The sequence below is a fragment of the Mirounga leonina genome, unplaced genomic scaffold (genome assembly GCF_011800145.1).
Source record: "Mirounga leonina isolate KUSES-001 unplaced genomic scaffold, KU_Mleo_1.0 Mir_104, whole genome shotgun sequence".
Lineage (NCBI taxonomy): Eukaryota > Metazoa > Chordata > Mammalia > Carnivora > Phocidae > Mirounga > Mirounga leonina.
In genome coordinates, this window is record NW_023270231.1 from 16,432,147 (window position 1) to 16,448,265 (window position 16,119).

Sequence of the window (16,119 nt, forward strand, 5' to 3'; positions counted from 1 at the left end):
CACAAAATACTTGAAAAGGTCACAGAAAGCAGAGAGTGAATCAGGAAAAAAAAAAAAAAAAGGCTGAGTTCTGTCTTTTGAAGTGTAGTCAAATCCTGCATAACACAGCTTCATAAAAGCTGTTTAAGCCAAAGTGGGTCAAAAACTCTGGAAAACATGCTATGGGCTTCCTTCCAAGTGAGGGGACCTCTAAGACGTGGGTGGCCCTCTCCCAGCCTCCCTTCTTCCCCTGCCATCCTCCCCCACGGTTCTGGGCACAGGGCCAAGGGGCAAGTGGGTATTGCCAGAAGCACCTCAGGGCCCTGTGCCCAAGATCCTCGGGGATGGGGTTCACAGACCGACTGAAGGAAGGAATAAAGATGCTACTGTGAATCAGAGAACGCTCCTTCTCCTGTAGAAGCATCCAGAGTCCATGTGGCCGTGGGGAGAGAGGAGAGCAGAAGAGGGCTGTTTGCACCGAAATCTTTGGCAATGCAGGCGGAAAGTGGGCGTCCCCGGGAAAGCTGGCCCTGTGGTCCCCAGAGCATCACAGCAGATGGACACTCCATTGGAGATCTCTGAGCTGGATCCTCTTCTGCAGGGCAAGGTGGGATGAAGAGGGGTTGTGCCCTCTCACCCGCCAGGCAGCCTGGCCCACGGGCAAGAACTCTGGGCTGGGAGCCAGAAATCCCGGGTCCTGATTCTAATTCTGCAATGTCACTGTGCCTCTGTGCGCCTCGGTGAACCGTTTCTGTCCGGATGGAAGTGAGAGGACAGACAAGGAGAGGGCACGCACAAAAAGGAAATAGAGGAAAGTATTCTATGAACGCCAGAGAGGAGCAGAAGCGGCAGCCGTCCGCCTGTGGCCATCCAGCTGCTGGTCCTTGCGCCATCAGGGCCCCTCGAGGCTGGCACGGGAGACCACCTCAGCTCCACAGGCTTTATCCCCCAGAGGGGGCACCTGCACAGCAGCAGGAAACGAGGCCCTGTGGCAACCGCCAGAGCTCTGGGCAAACTGCCCCCCACCCCCGCGGCCATGGAGGAGGAGCTGTGGAGGGTGCGGGGCACCCCTCAGTGTAGGCTGCAGTGGGTCGGAGGGCTGGTGGCTACGGGAGCAGCCACTAATGCCCCTTCGCCCACACAACAAGCAAGCCACTTGGCCACCTGCTCCTGGAGATCAGCGTCTTCCTTTCCCTGCCTGGTTAGCCTCCCACCGGGGGGAGGGCACAGGTATGGAAGTCAGGCCAGCTCAAGTCCTCTTTCCCCTTCTTCCTAGCTAGTGTGCCCTTGGGCACAGAGTCCGAGGTTCTCTGTCCATCAAACAGGTGCAATATCCCAAGAGAGGACTGATGTGAGGGTTAAAACAAGAGTGTCAAGTGCCAAGGACAGAGTCTGGCACCTGTCAGCTACTCAGCAAAAGGGTGCTCACAAGGGGTGTGGATTGTGAACGGCTCGTTTCAAACAAACTTGGAGATTCTTGCTCGACGGAGACAAAAGTGAAATGGCCCAAGGTGGGGTGGAGATTCCTATTTAAAAAGCCCTGCGCGGGGAAAGTGAAGCATGCTGGGGCTGGAAGCACCCCTTTAGGATCTGTCAGGGTCCCAAGACAGAAGATGGGAGGCAGAATGGCTCAGTGGACCTTCAGGCCCACTCCTGGGGCAGCTGCATCTGGTTGAACCTGAGAGGCTCATGGGCCCAGAGCCTCGAGGAGGACATCTCTCTGGGACTGGCAATGGAGCCAACTGCCAGGGCATGGAGTTCTTTCTGGTACCAAGCATTTTGGAAACGGAGTAAATAAAGTCCCTGGACTTTTAGAAACACGGAGTAGTTGGAGCCAGCCGTCACAGACTGGGTGGGGTACCAGCAACGAGACTGCTTCTGCAGTTTCCAGACAATGGTTCTGGTCTTGGAGGCCTTGGAGAGTCAGGGTCCTGCTGCTAGGTGGCCTACAATGCCACCAGCCGGAAGGCAGGGATGCTGGCGTGGATAGGAAGCAGGGGGTGGGGCCTCTGAGCCTCCAGGGCATGCTGTGGTGGGAGGGACTCCTCTCCACCCAAGGGAGGGAAGAAACCACAGGACTCCAGAGTCTTCCTTCCTTTGAAGCTGCATGGAGGATGATAAATTAAGAGGCATATTAAATATGTGGGTAAAGCCAGAAGGGATGCGCAGGACCGCCAGGCAGGGAAGGAGGCGGCTACGGCTTCTTTTTGAGATAGTTGGAAGGAATCCACCCTTCCCAGGAAGGGGCTCCGCTCAGGACCTGGCAGAACCACCAGCCACTGCTGTTCTTTTCCCGGACCTCAAACACCGTCCCTTCCTGGAAGCTGCTGGTATCTCCGTCTCCTTCAAAGTTGGCCACGGCCACATATAAAGAATCCTTCGGGCCATCAGCGTTGGGAATGGGGCTTGCAGCTACTTTCTCCCTGTTTTCTCCAATCTTGCCCACCATCCGTGGTCCCAGACCACCTTTGCCTCGCATGTCATCTTGGCTGCCTGAGGAGTTGGAAAGAAAAGGTTTGGCTTTAGGAGGGACCAGCAGTGCCCGGCCTGGGGCAGGAGCTGCCTTGCCTTCATTGGCTTCCCGCTGTGGACCTCTGACCTCTGGGAGGGGCCTGGAGGATGAGGAGGTTTTCTTGGGGGGTGGTGGTCTCCGGGGTAGGACCACAGGTCTCTGCGGGGGAGCCTCTTGGAGAGGGGCAGGCACACTCTTAGGCACAGGATCTGTGGTCTTGGCTGGCCTTGGAGGGGCTCTGCAGGACATCTCCTTTGGGCTGAGCCCATCCTGTTTGCCCGTCCTGTCCTGGGTGTGGCCAGGCCCATCACCTAGGAGGAAACTCCGGCTGAAGGCCACATCTTGGCCCCCGGCAGCCTGGTGGCTGCTCTCTCCATCCAGTAAGGGCTTCTCTTGGGACTTGGCAGGCCTCAGCTTGCTCCTGAGGTTGCAGATGTCCACTTGATCTTCACCCTGAGGTGGCTCTGTCCTGGGGGAAGGAGCTGGTTTGGGCCTAACCTGAGGTTTGGACTTCAAGAAGAGATTTTGGGGAATAACTTCTGTCTTCTCCTCTGATGGGTCGACTTTGGGTTTGGAGATGGGTCGGAGGTTGGGCTTCTTCACCTCCTTGGCCAATACCTTGTGGCCACACTCCAGCCCCATCTCATTTTTCAGCTGGAACAACTTGCTTTTGTCGGGTTTGGGCTCTGGTCTCCTGCTGTCCCGGGCTGGGGGGGTGTGTTTAGCTGGAATCATTGGCAAAATCATGCCTGGAGGTTTGGGTGAGGAGCCCCTGAGCTGTTCCATCCTCTGCCGCTCCCTCTCCTGCAGCTCCCCTTCCGACTTGATGATGGATTCTTTACGGGGAGGGAGGCTGGGCTTCTCCTCCAGGTCGGGGCTTGAGATCTCTTCGTAGCCGGCACATGAGGACATGTCGGAAGAGGCCTTCCTCAGGGCCTCCTTGCCACCCTTCCAGTCTTTGGACCACGGCAACCCGGAGTCCACGGCACCGTGTGGTGCATCGGGCAGGGGCCGGGAGGGGCCAATGGCCTCGCTGCCCGTGTTGTTCTCCACGGCTGCTGCATCCCCTGGATGGAGCTGGGTCACCTCGTTGGGCAACGGAGCCAGAAAATTGGGTCTTGAGGCATTGCTGGTCTTCTTATACTTGTCAATGAAGGTTGCTGGGGCCCATCCTTCCTTATCTTCAATCTGAATGTACCACCAGCCGCTCAAGTTCTTCTCGATCACCTGGAGGGGGGAGGACAGAGGAGAGCACTTAGTAGGTAAAGTCTCAGGGCCAGTTAACCAGAAGACTCTGGGAAAACCCACATGTAACTGGATTCTAGAAACAGGGATTTTTCACTCAGCAGATTCCCAGACAATGGCTGGGATGGACCATCTATGGAGACTTTACTGTGTATCAGAAACATCTTACATGGGGGTAGGTTCTTGTCTAATTTTGGATATCCCCAAAAGCAGTTCTGGAGACATGGACCTGGGTACAGGTAATTAATTTGAGAGGGGATTTCAAGAAGCGCAAGTAAAGAAATGGGAAAGAGAGAGCCAATTATGAAGTTATTGTTCTGGGCCACTGGGACTTAATCAGCCAGGGACCCTCTGAGACCACGCAGACTCATCCCAACTGGGGGTTGGGGCCGTTTACCTCCCAATTCCTAGTCCCCAGCCCCCCTGGGGCATTGATCCCCCTGGCCTTTCTGGGCAGGTGCCTTCAGGCAGGTGGAGGAGATGGGAGGCTGTCTGATACAGGGACCCGTGTGCAGCTGCAGGTCAACTCGGGTGGGTCGGGATGCAGGGCAGGCCACCAGCAGTGTCTGCTACGTTTCTAAAGAAGTACAAGGCAAAATCCACACAGCCAAAGCTAGCCTTGATCGTGGCTCTTTCCGTTGAGCACCAGATGATGCAGTTGGCTGGTGTTCAGAGGCCACCAGTACCAAAAATGCATGCCCTTAAACATGGGGATAACATTCAGCTCGGGTTTAGATAGAGGGAACCCCTGCTGATGAGGGCAAAAGAAACTTTCATCTTATCTCCTTCTCCCTCTGGGATATACACCCACTGAATGGAACAGTGGGCGGAGTCAGCCACGGAATTTAAGGTCTCACGTTTCCCGTCTCCTCTTTGTTCAGTACTGTACAGCTGAGTTGCCCGAAAGGTGTGTCTCTCACATGTAATGGGCTGAACTGTGTCCCCTTCAAATTCGTATGTTGAAGCCCTAACTCCCGTATCTTAGAATGTGACTGTATGTGGAGAAAGAACCTTTTCAGAGGTAATTAAATCAAAATGAGGTCATCTGGGTGGGCCCCGAGCTAACATGACTGGTGTGCTCATAAGAAGAGATTAGGACCCAGAGAACATTCAGAATGAGGGACGACCACGTGTGAACACAGCAAGAAGACAGCTGCCTCTAAGCCAAGGCCAGAGGCCTCTGAGAAAACAAACCTGCCGCCACTTTGACCTTGGACTTCCAGCCTCCAAAGCCGTGAGGAAATATATCTGTTGTTTAAACTGGCCAGCCTACGCCATTTCATGACAGCAGCTGGAGCAAATACACCGCGATTCCCTGGCGGGCCCCATGCCTACGAGGTCTGATGAATGCTTGCAACGGCCTTATGAGATGGGGATTATCATCCCATTTTACAGATGCAGAACTGAGCCTCAGGACAACTGAGGAACTGGCAGAGGGTCATGTGGAAGGTTAACGGTGGAAGTGGGGGTCAAAGGCGGGTCGGTAGGTTCCAGAGTCCGAGCCTTTACCACTCCTCGACCATGCCCGGGCAAGGGGACCTGCCGGGGGAGGAGCCGTGCTTGAGGTGGGGAAGTGCAGGGGGCGAAGGGGGCCTCGAGTGAGGTCCTGCCACTGCTTCCCTCCGCCCCGCCCAGCCCAGCCTGAGAGGAGTGGCAGCCACAGACCCAGCGCAGGAAGCAGAGGCTGAGCTCTGGGGCCTGCAACCTGGGTTCTAGTTCTGGCTCCACCTTTTGTTGCCTGCATGGCCCTGCGCAAGCCGCGTGCCTGAGATCCCACAGCCCGAGATGGGGAGCTGGTGAGAACAGTAACACCCACTTGCAGGATTTTCACGATGACCACATAAGCTTAACGCAGACAACAGCCCTCGATACATGCTGAAAGGTAAATGTTCCCCATTATTAAACTACAGTGCAGATCACTGACAAGGCAGGATGCATGTAACAGGTGTATACTTAACGTGTCCTGCTGGTTTCCCAGAAAGGGTACCGATAAATGCAAGCCCTTTACGTGATGTCTCACCACACTCGGTAGCTCTGGTAACAAAGTGATTCTGGGCCTATAAGTTACTATCGGCACAGCCACAAGTTCAACTCTGCGTATGTGAGAAAATGAAAATAGGACAATAATCACAGGGAAATATATGAATGGGGATTTGCTAAGCTTACACTCTATGCAAATACTACGGCAGAAGCTCCAAACATTTGTGTTCTTGATCACAATTTATGGGAGTTTTCATTTACTAGAGAGAAGCCAAGAACTATTATGAATAAAAGCAAATGCCAAATCACAAGAATGGAGGGGAAGGAAAAGAGCCTGGGCTTTAAAACCACAGAGACCTGGGTTCAAATCCCAGCTCCACAGCTTACTAGCTATAGAACCCCGGGCAATGGGCTTTGTCTCAGGTACATCTGTAAAATGGGCTAAAGATATCAACCTCTTGGGACTTCTGTGAAGACTAGTTCTCAAGTAGGTACGGCACCTGGCACAGAGGGTTTCTATACAAGCCTCGTCATCATTATCATCAACACATGTCTTGACCATACACAGACCAGGTAGGGAACTAAGGTACTCCCAGCAGCTGCACTGTTAGACCACGGTGGCCCCATTAAAGAACTCTGAAGGTTATGATGACATTAAAATGAACCAGGAATCAAAAGTGGAAAAAAGGAAAATATTAGCAAGTACAGAATTGCTTATGAGAGAAGAATACTTGGTAAAGCCAAAATCTTTATTTTTATGTTTTTTAAAGATTTTATTTTTTATTTATCTGACACAGAGACAGAGATAGTGTGAGAGAGAGCACAAGCAGGGGGAGAGGCAGGCAGGCAGAGGGAGAGGGAGAAGCAAGCTCTCTGCTGAGCAAGAAAGCCCGATGCGGGGCTCGATCCCAGGACCCTGGGATCATGGCCTGAGCCGAAAGCAGCCACTTAACCGACTGAGCCACCCAGGCGCCCTGGTAAAGCCAAAAACTTTAGTGGCAAATACGTCCCACTTGGGTCCCTCAAGCTACCACTGGCAGAGCCATAGGCTGACATCATGGAACAATCAGCAGAGAAGTTTTCAAGGTTCAGTTAGAAGAATGTTGGCTATGTGAGCTTTTTTATTGGATTAGCTTTAGCAAAGACAGATAAGATAAAGCCAGAAATAAAAAAGGGGATTGATTCTAGTTGAAGTAGGGGTGGGGCCGGGAGGGAGGCTCCCAACACCCCCAGAAAGCCCCAGGGACCCATGAACTGCTGCATGCAGACTCAGCCCTCGGCTTCAGTGCATTGTCGACGACATCCTGAGCTGCCCTTGGCTGATTTCAGAACATTCTGAGCCAGGGAGTGGTGGTGCCTATCGGCAAATGTTCAGATTGCCAGCATGCTTGGAACAACGGTGTGTGTTTGTACAAAATGCTTAAAGGACAAGGTAGTTTTATCGAGTTTTTCACTGCTCTGAGGGAAAAAAAAAACAAACCAAACCTTTATGCTATCCAAGGTGGACTTCTGGTTTCAACGTGAGAGATAGAGTGAATAGCAGCTTCCTTTTTATCTAACAAATCCAGGGAAATAAATGAATACAGAGCGCAGCTCAGGAGGAGGAGGTGGGGTGGGGGAAGTTAGTGGACCAGGACTTGTGAGCACTCACAGATGGACAGAAGCAGCAGAGGGAGGCTGTGTGGCCCAGGACCGCTGCAGGGGTACCTGCTACAGAAGGTGGAGGAGGGCTGAGGCCCCCCCGGACTTCAAGGTGGTGGAACCTGGGTATAGCGAGGTGCAGGAGCAAGTGACAGGGAATGAACTGACACACCATGGCAGAGGCAGCCCGGCTGGGTGACCTCTCATGCCCCTTATCCCATTCTTATAGGGCAGGCAGAAGAAAGACGGCGATTGCTCACAAGTGCATGCAGTGAATGTGGGAGCTTGGATCAGAGACACCCAACGCCGTTCAGTGGCTGGCTCAGGAGCCCCCCACCTGGCGCTGAAACCCCTGGCAGGTGCCCAGCACCTTGTGTACACGCCCCAGCTGGGCTGTCTGACTGCTGCCTCGTCTTGTGCAGCCCAAGGCCGGTACTAACGCCACGAGAAGAACCTAGATAAACACCCACGCTGCAGCAAAGGATGTACAACTGAGCAAAGAGGTAATGGGCTATAATAATAGGACCTTAAATTCAACATACTTAGTACCCTTAGAGAGGTACGGAAGGGCATCGCATTCATAAAAGAACAGGCTATGCTGAAACAAGAGCAAGCGACCTGGAAGAGGAATCGGTAAGAGCTCTCGGACATGGAAATTACAATTGCTGGGGTAAAATCAGTGACGAACCCAACTGTTAAAGAGCCGACTAAGGAGCTAGAAGGTGAAGCAGATTGCTCCAGGAATGCAGCACAAAGGCACGGAGATGGAGAATGTGAAAGAAAAGTTAAGAGACGTGGAGAGTAGGGCCAGAAGGCCGCACAGCTGTGTAATCATAACTGCCCCGGGAGGAAAGAATAAAGAGAGTGAAGGGACGCAATATTTAAAAAAGTAAAAATGGGGAATTCTCTGGGAAGATCTCCTGAGGCCTAGATCAAAAAGGCCCACCACGTGCTGAGCAGGATAAAAGGAGACACACTTTAGTGAAATTCCAGCTTATTAAAGATAATGAGGAACTCCTGAGAAAATCGGAGAAAGGACAGATACCGAACAAGACAAGAAGCATTAGGTAGGTAGTAGCACTAGATGTGAGAAGAGAACAGAGCACTCTGTTCAAAGTGCCAAGGGAAGAGGACTTTCAATTTGAAAGACAAAACCCAAAACATCACTGAAGAAGGAGGGGAAAACCACACTCACTTCTTATGATGTCAAGAAAGCATGTACAGGGGGCGCCTGGGTGGCTCAGTCGGTTAAGTGTCTGCCTTCGGCTCAGGTCATGATCCCGGGGTCCTGGGATTGAGCCCCACATGGGGCTCCTTGCTCCGCGGGGATCCTGCTTCTCTGTCTCCCTCTGCCCCTCCCCTCTATTTGTGCTTTCTTCCTCTCTCTCTCTCAAATAAATAAAATCTTAAAAAAGAAAGAAAGAAAGAAAGGAAGAAAGAAAGAAAGAAAGAAAGAAAGAAAGAAAGAAAGAAAGAAAGCATGTACAGAAGTGAGGGATTGCCTTCAACTAAAGACTGAGATATATGGCCCCAGAGAAGCCATACGGGGTAGGGCAGGGAAACCAATGTGAATCAGGGGAGGCTTCGCAGAAGAAGCAGGGATTTGAAGAGTAAGTTGGATTTTGAGATGCCAAGTTCAATTCAAAAAATGACCTTGAGTGCCTTCTATGAGAAGGCAGGTGGAGTGCTAGGAGCTGGGTTAAAGCAAGGTCATTCCTGGTAGAGAGAGCTGGGGAAGGGCCAGCTTGACCAGCGGGGATCGCAGAAAAGCAACGGGAACAGACTTTGTTTGGAGGAAGGTCTTAGAGGTGAAAAGATATTAGGGAGAAGTCACATTTTTCACGTGAGAATTGGATGTATAAGTTTTATGGCAGCAAAATGGGGGACCTGGGCATAGAATGATCTTGTAGCACAAGCAAGATGCCTTGTGAGTTCTCTCTGTAGATTTGAAGTTGGGAGGGTCAGGATGGAAAAAAGAAAGGGCAAGAGAAACACCCTTTTAGAGCTTTGTGGGTATTTCTGCTTTCCCCTCAGTCTATCTACATAGATTGGGATTTACATTTTATAAAAATTAGTTTGAGAGACTTTAGCTCAAGCTCTTTAAACGTCCCTGCAGACAGCCCTCCTTCAATGGGTTGAAAGACACTTGGCTTGGGGACAAGCTTCTGGAGAGACCTGGGCAGAATCAATGGTGATGAGGCCCAGGATACACCTTTAGGAAGCTACCTTCTGCTGAGCTGACTGGGCAGCTGGCCCAGGGCGCGATGGGAAAGAGAGAGAGGCAGGAGGTGTCAGGGCTGGAGGGAAAACAGTGGGTGCTTTGCAGATCTCTTAGAGAGTGATTAAAGACCCTCAGGGCATACCACATTTATGCACTGATAACAGTCATCCATTTACTCCTTATTTCCTTCAATCATCCCAACATTCATTCCTACAGCAACGGTTTACTAGGCACCTACTGTGGACCAACCCCGATGCTAGGGCTATGGGCAAGAACGAAGAAGACACTCGCTGGCCTTCTGAGTGTTAAGCAGGAGGCTAGTGGGCAGACAAATTTTCATCAGTTCAACAATATTTCTTCCAAGCACTGTGCTGGCTGTAAGGATACAGGAGTAGAAAAACAGATACGGTCTCCACCCTCCTGGAGCTCCCAAATGTCCAGCAGATCAATAACAATAGGATGTTAACACTCCTGGTTCAGATCTGGAGACAGACATGGGTTCAAATCCTGGTTCTGCCACGTCTTAGCTGTGTGATTTTGGACAGCACCTTTCTTCCTGAGCCAAAGCTTCCTCATCTGAAAAATGGGGATTGTTAATGGTCCTGCCTCGCAAGAGTAAAAGATTAAGAGAGAGGCTGTATGTGAAGTGCTCAGTTCAGTGCCTGGCACCTAATTGCTCCATCATTACTTACAGGCTCTCCAGGAAACACGGGAAACAGCCTCTAACTCCATGAGGAAAGAAAAGAAATGGAAGGGGAGAAAGGATTTACGTTGGCCTTTGTGCAGGAACGGAGCAGACCAGCAAAGGAGTGGGAAGAAAAGGAGAGAGAGAAGCAAGAAGGGAAGTAGGTGGTGATAAAAACAGAATACGAGGCAGTCACAAAAGATCCCACAGTATATGATTCCACTTATATGAAATGTCCACAACAGGCAAAGCTATATAGAGAGAAAGCAGATTAGTGGTTGCCTAGGGCTGGGAGGGACTGAGGGGAAACAGGGAGTGACAGTAAATGTGTACAGGGTTTCTTTTTTAGGTGATGAAAATGTTCTAACACTTTGTTAGTTGTGGTGATGGCTGCACAACTCTAAATATACCAGAAACCACTGGATTGTATAATTTAAATCAGTGAATTGTATGGTGTGAATTATACCTCAGTAAAGCTGTCACAAAGAATGGAAGGAAAGAAGGAAGCAAAGAAGAAGGAAGGAAGGAAGGAAGGAAAGGGAGAGGAAGAAGGAAGGAAAGAAAGAAAGGAAAGAAAAAAAGGAAGGAAGGAGGAAGGAAGAAGTAGGAGGTGAGAGGAGAGAAATGAGAGAAGCAGGAGGTGGTACCATGGCTCAAGGATCACAAGTAGGCAAAGGGACACCAGGTCCACTCACCTCGACCTTCAGACCTGCCTGGAAGCTGATGCCATCAGGGATGGTTGTCTGGAATTCAGCAATGGTGTAATACTCTTCCTCCACTTGGGGTGGAATGGGAGGCTTGGGCAGGTTGAGACCACGAGGCTGGCACAATTAAACACAGTGCTAAGTCCAGGGTAAATCTGTTACCATTGGCTGAAGGGGGGAGGTGCTAAGGGACTGGGGCACACAATCACCCTTGAGGGGTGCTGCTGGACCCATTTGGATTCTAAGGGACAAAACACAGAGGACCACTCAGATCATCATCTCCTAGATGGGTCACTGGCCCACCACCTTCTGAGTGAGGAGAAACATGGGACATTTACAGACAATCATGAAAATCTGAGGCAGGACAATAGTTTCTGAACTCAAGAGGCAGCAAGGGTTGTGGAAAGAACACAGATTTGCAGGTCAGACCCATCTGGGTTGGAAATACTGCTTATGTGTGCTGTGCGCCTTTGGGCAAATCACTTCCCTTCTGGAGCCTCCGTTTTATCTCCTGTAGAATGGGGATCTACCTGGTGGGTCACTATAAGCATTCAATAAGTTAATGTCATGAAGCACCCAGTACATTGCATGGCACCCAACTGATGCTTCATAAATGGTAGAAGGCTCGTTTTTCAAAGTATTGGTTAGAAAGGTATCTGAAGAATGAAAAATGGAGTATGATAGTAAGTTACCAGAATGGCACCACACACAATGTTTGTGCATCAGCCGAGCTTAGGTTTCAAGTTACCTTCTTTGATCCAAGACAAAGCAAAGTGAGCTCAGGAAGCAGAGAGCACATCTGAGACCTAACTGTCCCAAAGCCATAGGTAACTTGCTTCCCCCCCGGGAACCTAGCCTTTCCCCTGGGGCTGGGACCAGCGCTCGAACAGCCTGCTTCATGAGGCAGCTGTGTGGAGAGGCAAGAGAGCGTCTCTGGAAAGGGCACGGTGGTTGTGAGGGGCCCGTTTCAGGTCAGGGGCTGGCTTCCTGGCAGCAGCGGTCCACTTACTATGGTCATATCCCGGCGAGGAGGCGGTCTCTGCCTCATCTTGGGCGATCCTGTAAAGAGATGAGATCTTACTGCACACAGGTGAAGAATTCTACAGATGCAGTTCCTGAGGGGGACACCAGGAAAGATCTGTTCTGTCCTGCAGAGGATCTGGCAATACGCTCCGGGCTGGTATTAGTGAGCCGCTGAGACCCTTCTCGTGGGAAGGAACAGCCTGACCAGGAAGGGGCTGCTCAGACTTGGCTCAGGACCCTCAGGACTGCCCATGTGCTGGAGCCACGTGAAGCCTTCCACGGAGGCCGAAAAGCATAGGCTTCAGGATTAACACGGGGGCTGGCTTGCCACCAGCCATCTGACTCTGACCCACAGGCCCCATTGGATAATGCTGGCCTCCCAGGGCCAGCACGGAGATGAAAGTCAACAGTACGTACCAGGCGCTTGGCACCTGCAGGGCGTGCAATATTAAACAATATATAAGCAGAACCAAACAGACTCAGACTGAGGACATCGGGGCTTTTTGCTCCGGAATCGGGCTGCCCTTGCTCAGGGTCTCAGGGTCAAGAGGATGACTGCAGTGGTCCAGGCTCCTGGCTCAAGGCAGAGCATGTGTCACCCCATGAGCTGGCTCAGCACGAGTCCACACAGACGGCTAGTTTCGCAGCTGGGACGTGGAGAGGACTGCTAATCTCTTAAATACCCATCTCCTCTGTCTTCTGTTAGAATTCAATAGCAGGGCGCCTGGGTGGCTCTGTTGGTTGGGCGACTGCCTTCGGCTCGGGTCATGATCCTGGAGTCCTGGGATCGAGTCCCGCATCAGGCTCCCTGCTCAGCAGGGAGTCTGCTTCTCCCCCTGACCCTCCCCCACCTCATGCTCTCTCTCTATCTCATTCTCTCTCTCAAATAAATAAAATCTTTAAAAAATAAGAAAAAACAGGGCGCCTGGGTGGCTCAGTTGGTTAAGCAACTGCCTTCAGCTCAGGTCATGATCCTGGAGTCCCTGGATCGAGTCCCGCATCGGGCTCCCTGCTCAGCAGGGAGTCTGCTTCTCCCTCTGACCCTCCCCCCTCTCATGCTCTCTGTCTCTCATTCTCTCTCTCTCAAATAAATAAAATCTTTAAAAAAAAAAAAAAATTCAATAGCAACAGAGTTTTAGCCAGACACTTAGCTGCTACATAAAGGCTGCATTTCTCAGACTCCCTTGCAGCTAGGTATTGCCCTGTGACTCAGTTCTGGCCAGTGGGATGTGACAGAGGGCAAAGTGTGTACCTCTACTTCCCCCTGCCTTTTTCATTGGCTGGACGAGGGGGGGCGCCATCTTGGACTAGAAAGAGGAGGGCAACACAAGATAGACACCATGTAACAAGACTCTTGACTCATGGAGCTTCCATAGCAGCCCTGGACATGGAGCTGGACCACTTTGTGAGAAAGAAACAAACATCTAAATTATTTGAGCCCCTGTTATTGGGTGTGTGTGTGTGGAAGGGGGAGGGGGAGTATCTTTGCTCGAGCATCTGAACCTATATCCTCACGAAGACGTGGGGTTTCAGATTCTCATTTGCTCTAGTGTTAATGGGAATCCTCCTGGGCTCTTGTCTGTGATAGAACCACAGAAAGCAGGGGCTCGCCAGAACTGCCCCCACCATGGCATGTCAGTGTTTTCTTCTGAGAAACCAGCTGAGCAGAGGATTGAGAAATTCTTGAGTTTCAAGAATTCACTGACTTGTAGCAGTTTTCTGAGCCACTGTAAATAGCTGAAGCCTAGCCAGGGGGAAGGCAGGGGACTTTCCCAGCATTCGACCTTCCCCCCACCGTCCCCCCAAGCACAACCAACCAGGACAGGGCCACATGCCTGAGGCTGGGGTCCTGTGCAGGTCGCAGACAATAATAAGGAGGCCTACTCTTAGGTGTGTTGGGAACATTAAACAGAAACATATACATGGGAGGCTATGGAAAGGAAGATGGGTAAAGAACTGTGGTTAGAGTAAACTCAACACAAGGTCAACTTCTTCTGGCTCAGAAGTGAGGCCATGCAGAGGGCATAGGCACTGGAGTCAGGAGGGCCTGGGTTCAAGTCCCAGCCCCACCGTTTACTAGCTGGGTGGCCCTGGACAAACCACCTAATGTCTCCGGGTCCTGATCTGTAAAACAAAAGTAATTTAGTCCCTCAAAAGTCATTACAAGGAGCCAGTGAGACTAATTATAAGATTCCCGACACACCGTAGGGTTTGAGAAACAGTAGCTCTCTCGATCACCATGAGATGGTGGGAAAACCATGGTCTAGATTAAGCTACCTAGGATTTCCTGTCTACAGGATATGAGGAGCTCCGAGCATGGAGCCTGGCACGTAGTAGGCACACAGCCCCCCAAGCACGAGCTTGGTGGGGTTGCGGGGGCGGGGGGTGATCACTCACTCTGCTTGATGTCACCGTCGGGCACCGGGCGGCCATCAAACCGGCCGTCCCTCTGGTTGTTGAGCAGCTCCCTGTCCCGGCCCACTGAGCTCTGCTGCCGGGAAACTCCGTCCAGGTCGAGGACGCCGCTGTGGGCTGAGGAGCCAGGGCCCAGCTTTGGGGGTAAGGGCTCCCCACTGTTCTTCTTCAGGTAGGAGGCTGGGGCCCAGCCCTCTCTGCCCTGGTACCTGGGAGGAGGAAGGATGCTGGACAGGCTGCTCGACCAGGCCCCTGGGAAGAAGCTGTGCTTCATGTCCCAGATGGCAGAAGCGATGGGCCAGAGGCTGGCACACCCCTTGCTGCCCTCAGCTCGGCATTCAAGGCCTTTCCAACCCGGCCTCTGCTGGCCTCCCAGCCTCATCCCTCACAGCAACCTCCATGTCCTTCCCACCCCGTAAGGCTTGTAGTCTCCCAAATGCACCACCATCTTTCACTTCCCCAGCCTCTGCTCTTGGAAACCCTGTGTCAGGAAAGCCCCTTCCCACCCTCCTCCCTGCTCTTCTTTCCCAGCTCTGCTTAATTAATGTCATTTCCTTTCTCAAGCCTTTCCTGAACCTCACAGAGAACGAAGCCCTCCCTCCACAGTGCCCCACTGCCTCCCGCACACACCACCACCCCAGCACCTATGACACACGGCGACACTGTCTCCCCAGTGAGAACACATAGGCCTGGGGCAGAGATGGCACTTGATCGATCTCTGTGTGGCGACAGCCTCGGGGCCAGTGAACGGAATGAAGAAATAAAAGGACAAGTGGACAATCTGCCCACGGGCCTGGCAAAGGCGAGCAGCCATAAAGCACCTGCTACGCTCGCTGTCCTGTTACCGTCACTGCAGCAATGACAATGATGACAATGATAACTGGCACTTAGTGGGCACCTCCTGTGTGCCAGTCTGTTCCAACCACTTTATAGCTGGGGACGTATTTCATCCATCCAACCCTGAGAGGCAGCAGAAATGGATTCAGACCTAGTCTCTGCTCCTAACCTCTGCGTGTCACTGCCTCTTCCCAGCAGCCCCCGCTTCTGGCACAAAGCCTGGCACGGGCAGGGCGGGCTCCGGTCACATGGGTTAACAAGTAGATTAAGCGTGTTCCCTTCAGAGGGGAACGAAGCCAGTCAGGGTCTGGTTGCAGGGCTTGCTAAGAATCAGCTGGCGGTCCCTGAACCGCACAGAGACCGAGACCCTGAGAGATAGCTCACTGAATTCCAAAGGAACTCAGTGAGTGAGATGATCACTTAAGTCTGCACAACGGAGCTCAGTTTAACAGCATAACCGGAGGGGTCCATCTGGACCAGAGGAGCACCGGAGCCCACTCGCACCAGCTCGTGACAGTCAACTGTGTCCATCTCTTCCAAACCCCACAGTTACTGACATTGCATGGATGGCCCGAAATCACCTGATGGGAGTATTTACACCTATAGAAATTGGCAAACACCACAACTCAAGGGCAGCATTCCCTTGGGGAACTGGATGTTAACTATTTACAAGCATGCCACTGGTCTGACCCACAAAACAGGTGCCCATGCCTTTGGGGACAGTTAAATAGACCTAAATGACTAGAGATGACATATGGCAAGGCCAAATCTCTTGTCAGGAATCACTTTAAGAACTAAATGGCATTGTGTTTCGATGACAAAAAGTTCCTTTATAACTGGAAGCCAATTTCTAGGAGAGAGGAATCTGCAGAATTTG

General features: G+C 51.8%; 1 protein-coding gene across 1 annotated transcript in view; it reads right to left on the reverse strand.

The window, feature by feature from the left end:
* Positions 1-47: 47 nt before the first annotated feature.
* SH3PXD2B (SH3 and PX domains 2B) overlaps positions 48-16,119 on the reverse strand; it is a 100,303-nt gene continuing 84,231 nt past the window's right edge. Inside the window, exons 10-13 of the mRNA XM_035014325.1 lie at positions 14,388-14,614; positions 11,977-12,026; positions 10,959-11,084; positions 48-3,718 (exon numbers count right to left, since the gene is read on the reverse strand). Coding sequence (XP_034870216.1) covers positions 2,174-3,718; positions 10,959-11,084; positions 11,977-12,026; positions 14,388-14,614 — 1,948 coding nt within the window. The 3' untranslated portion in view covers positions 48-2,173. The remainder of the gene's footprint in view (positions 3,719-10,958; positions 11,085-11,976; positions 12,027-14,387; positions 14,615-16,119) is intronic.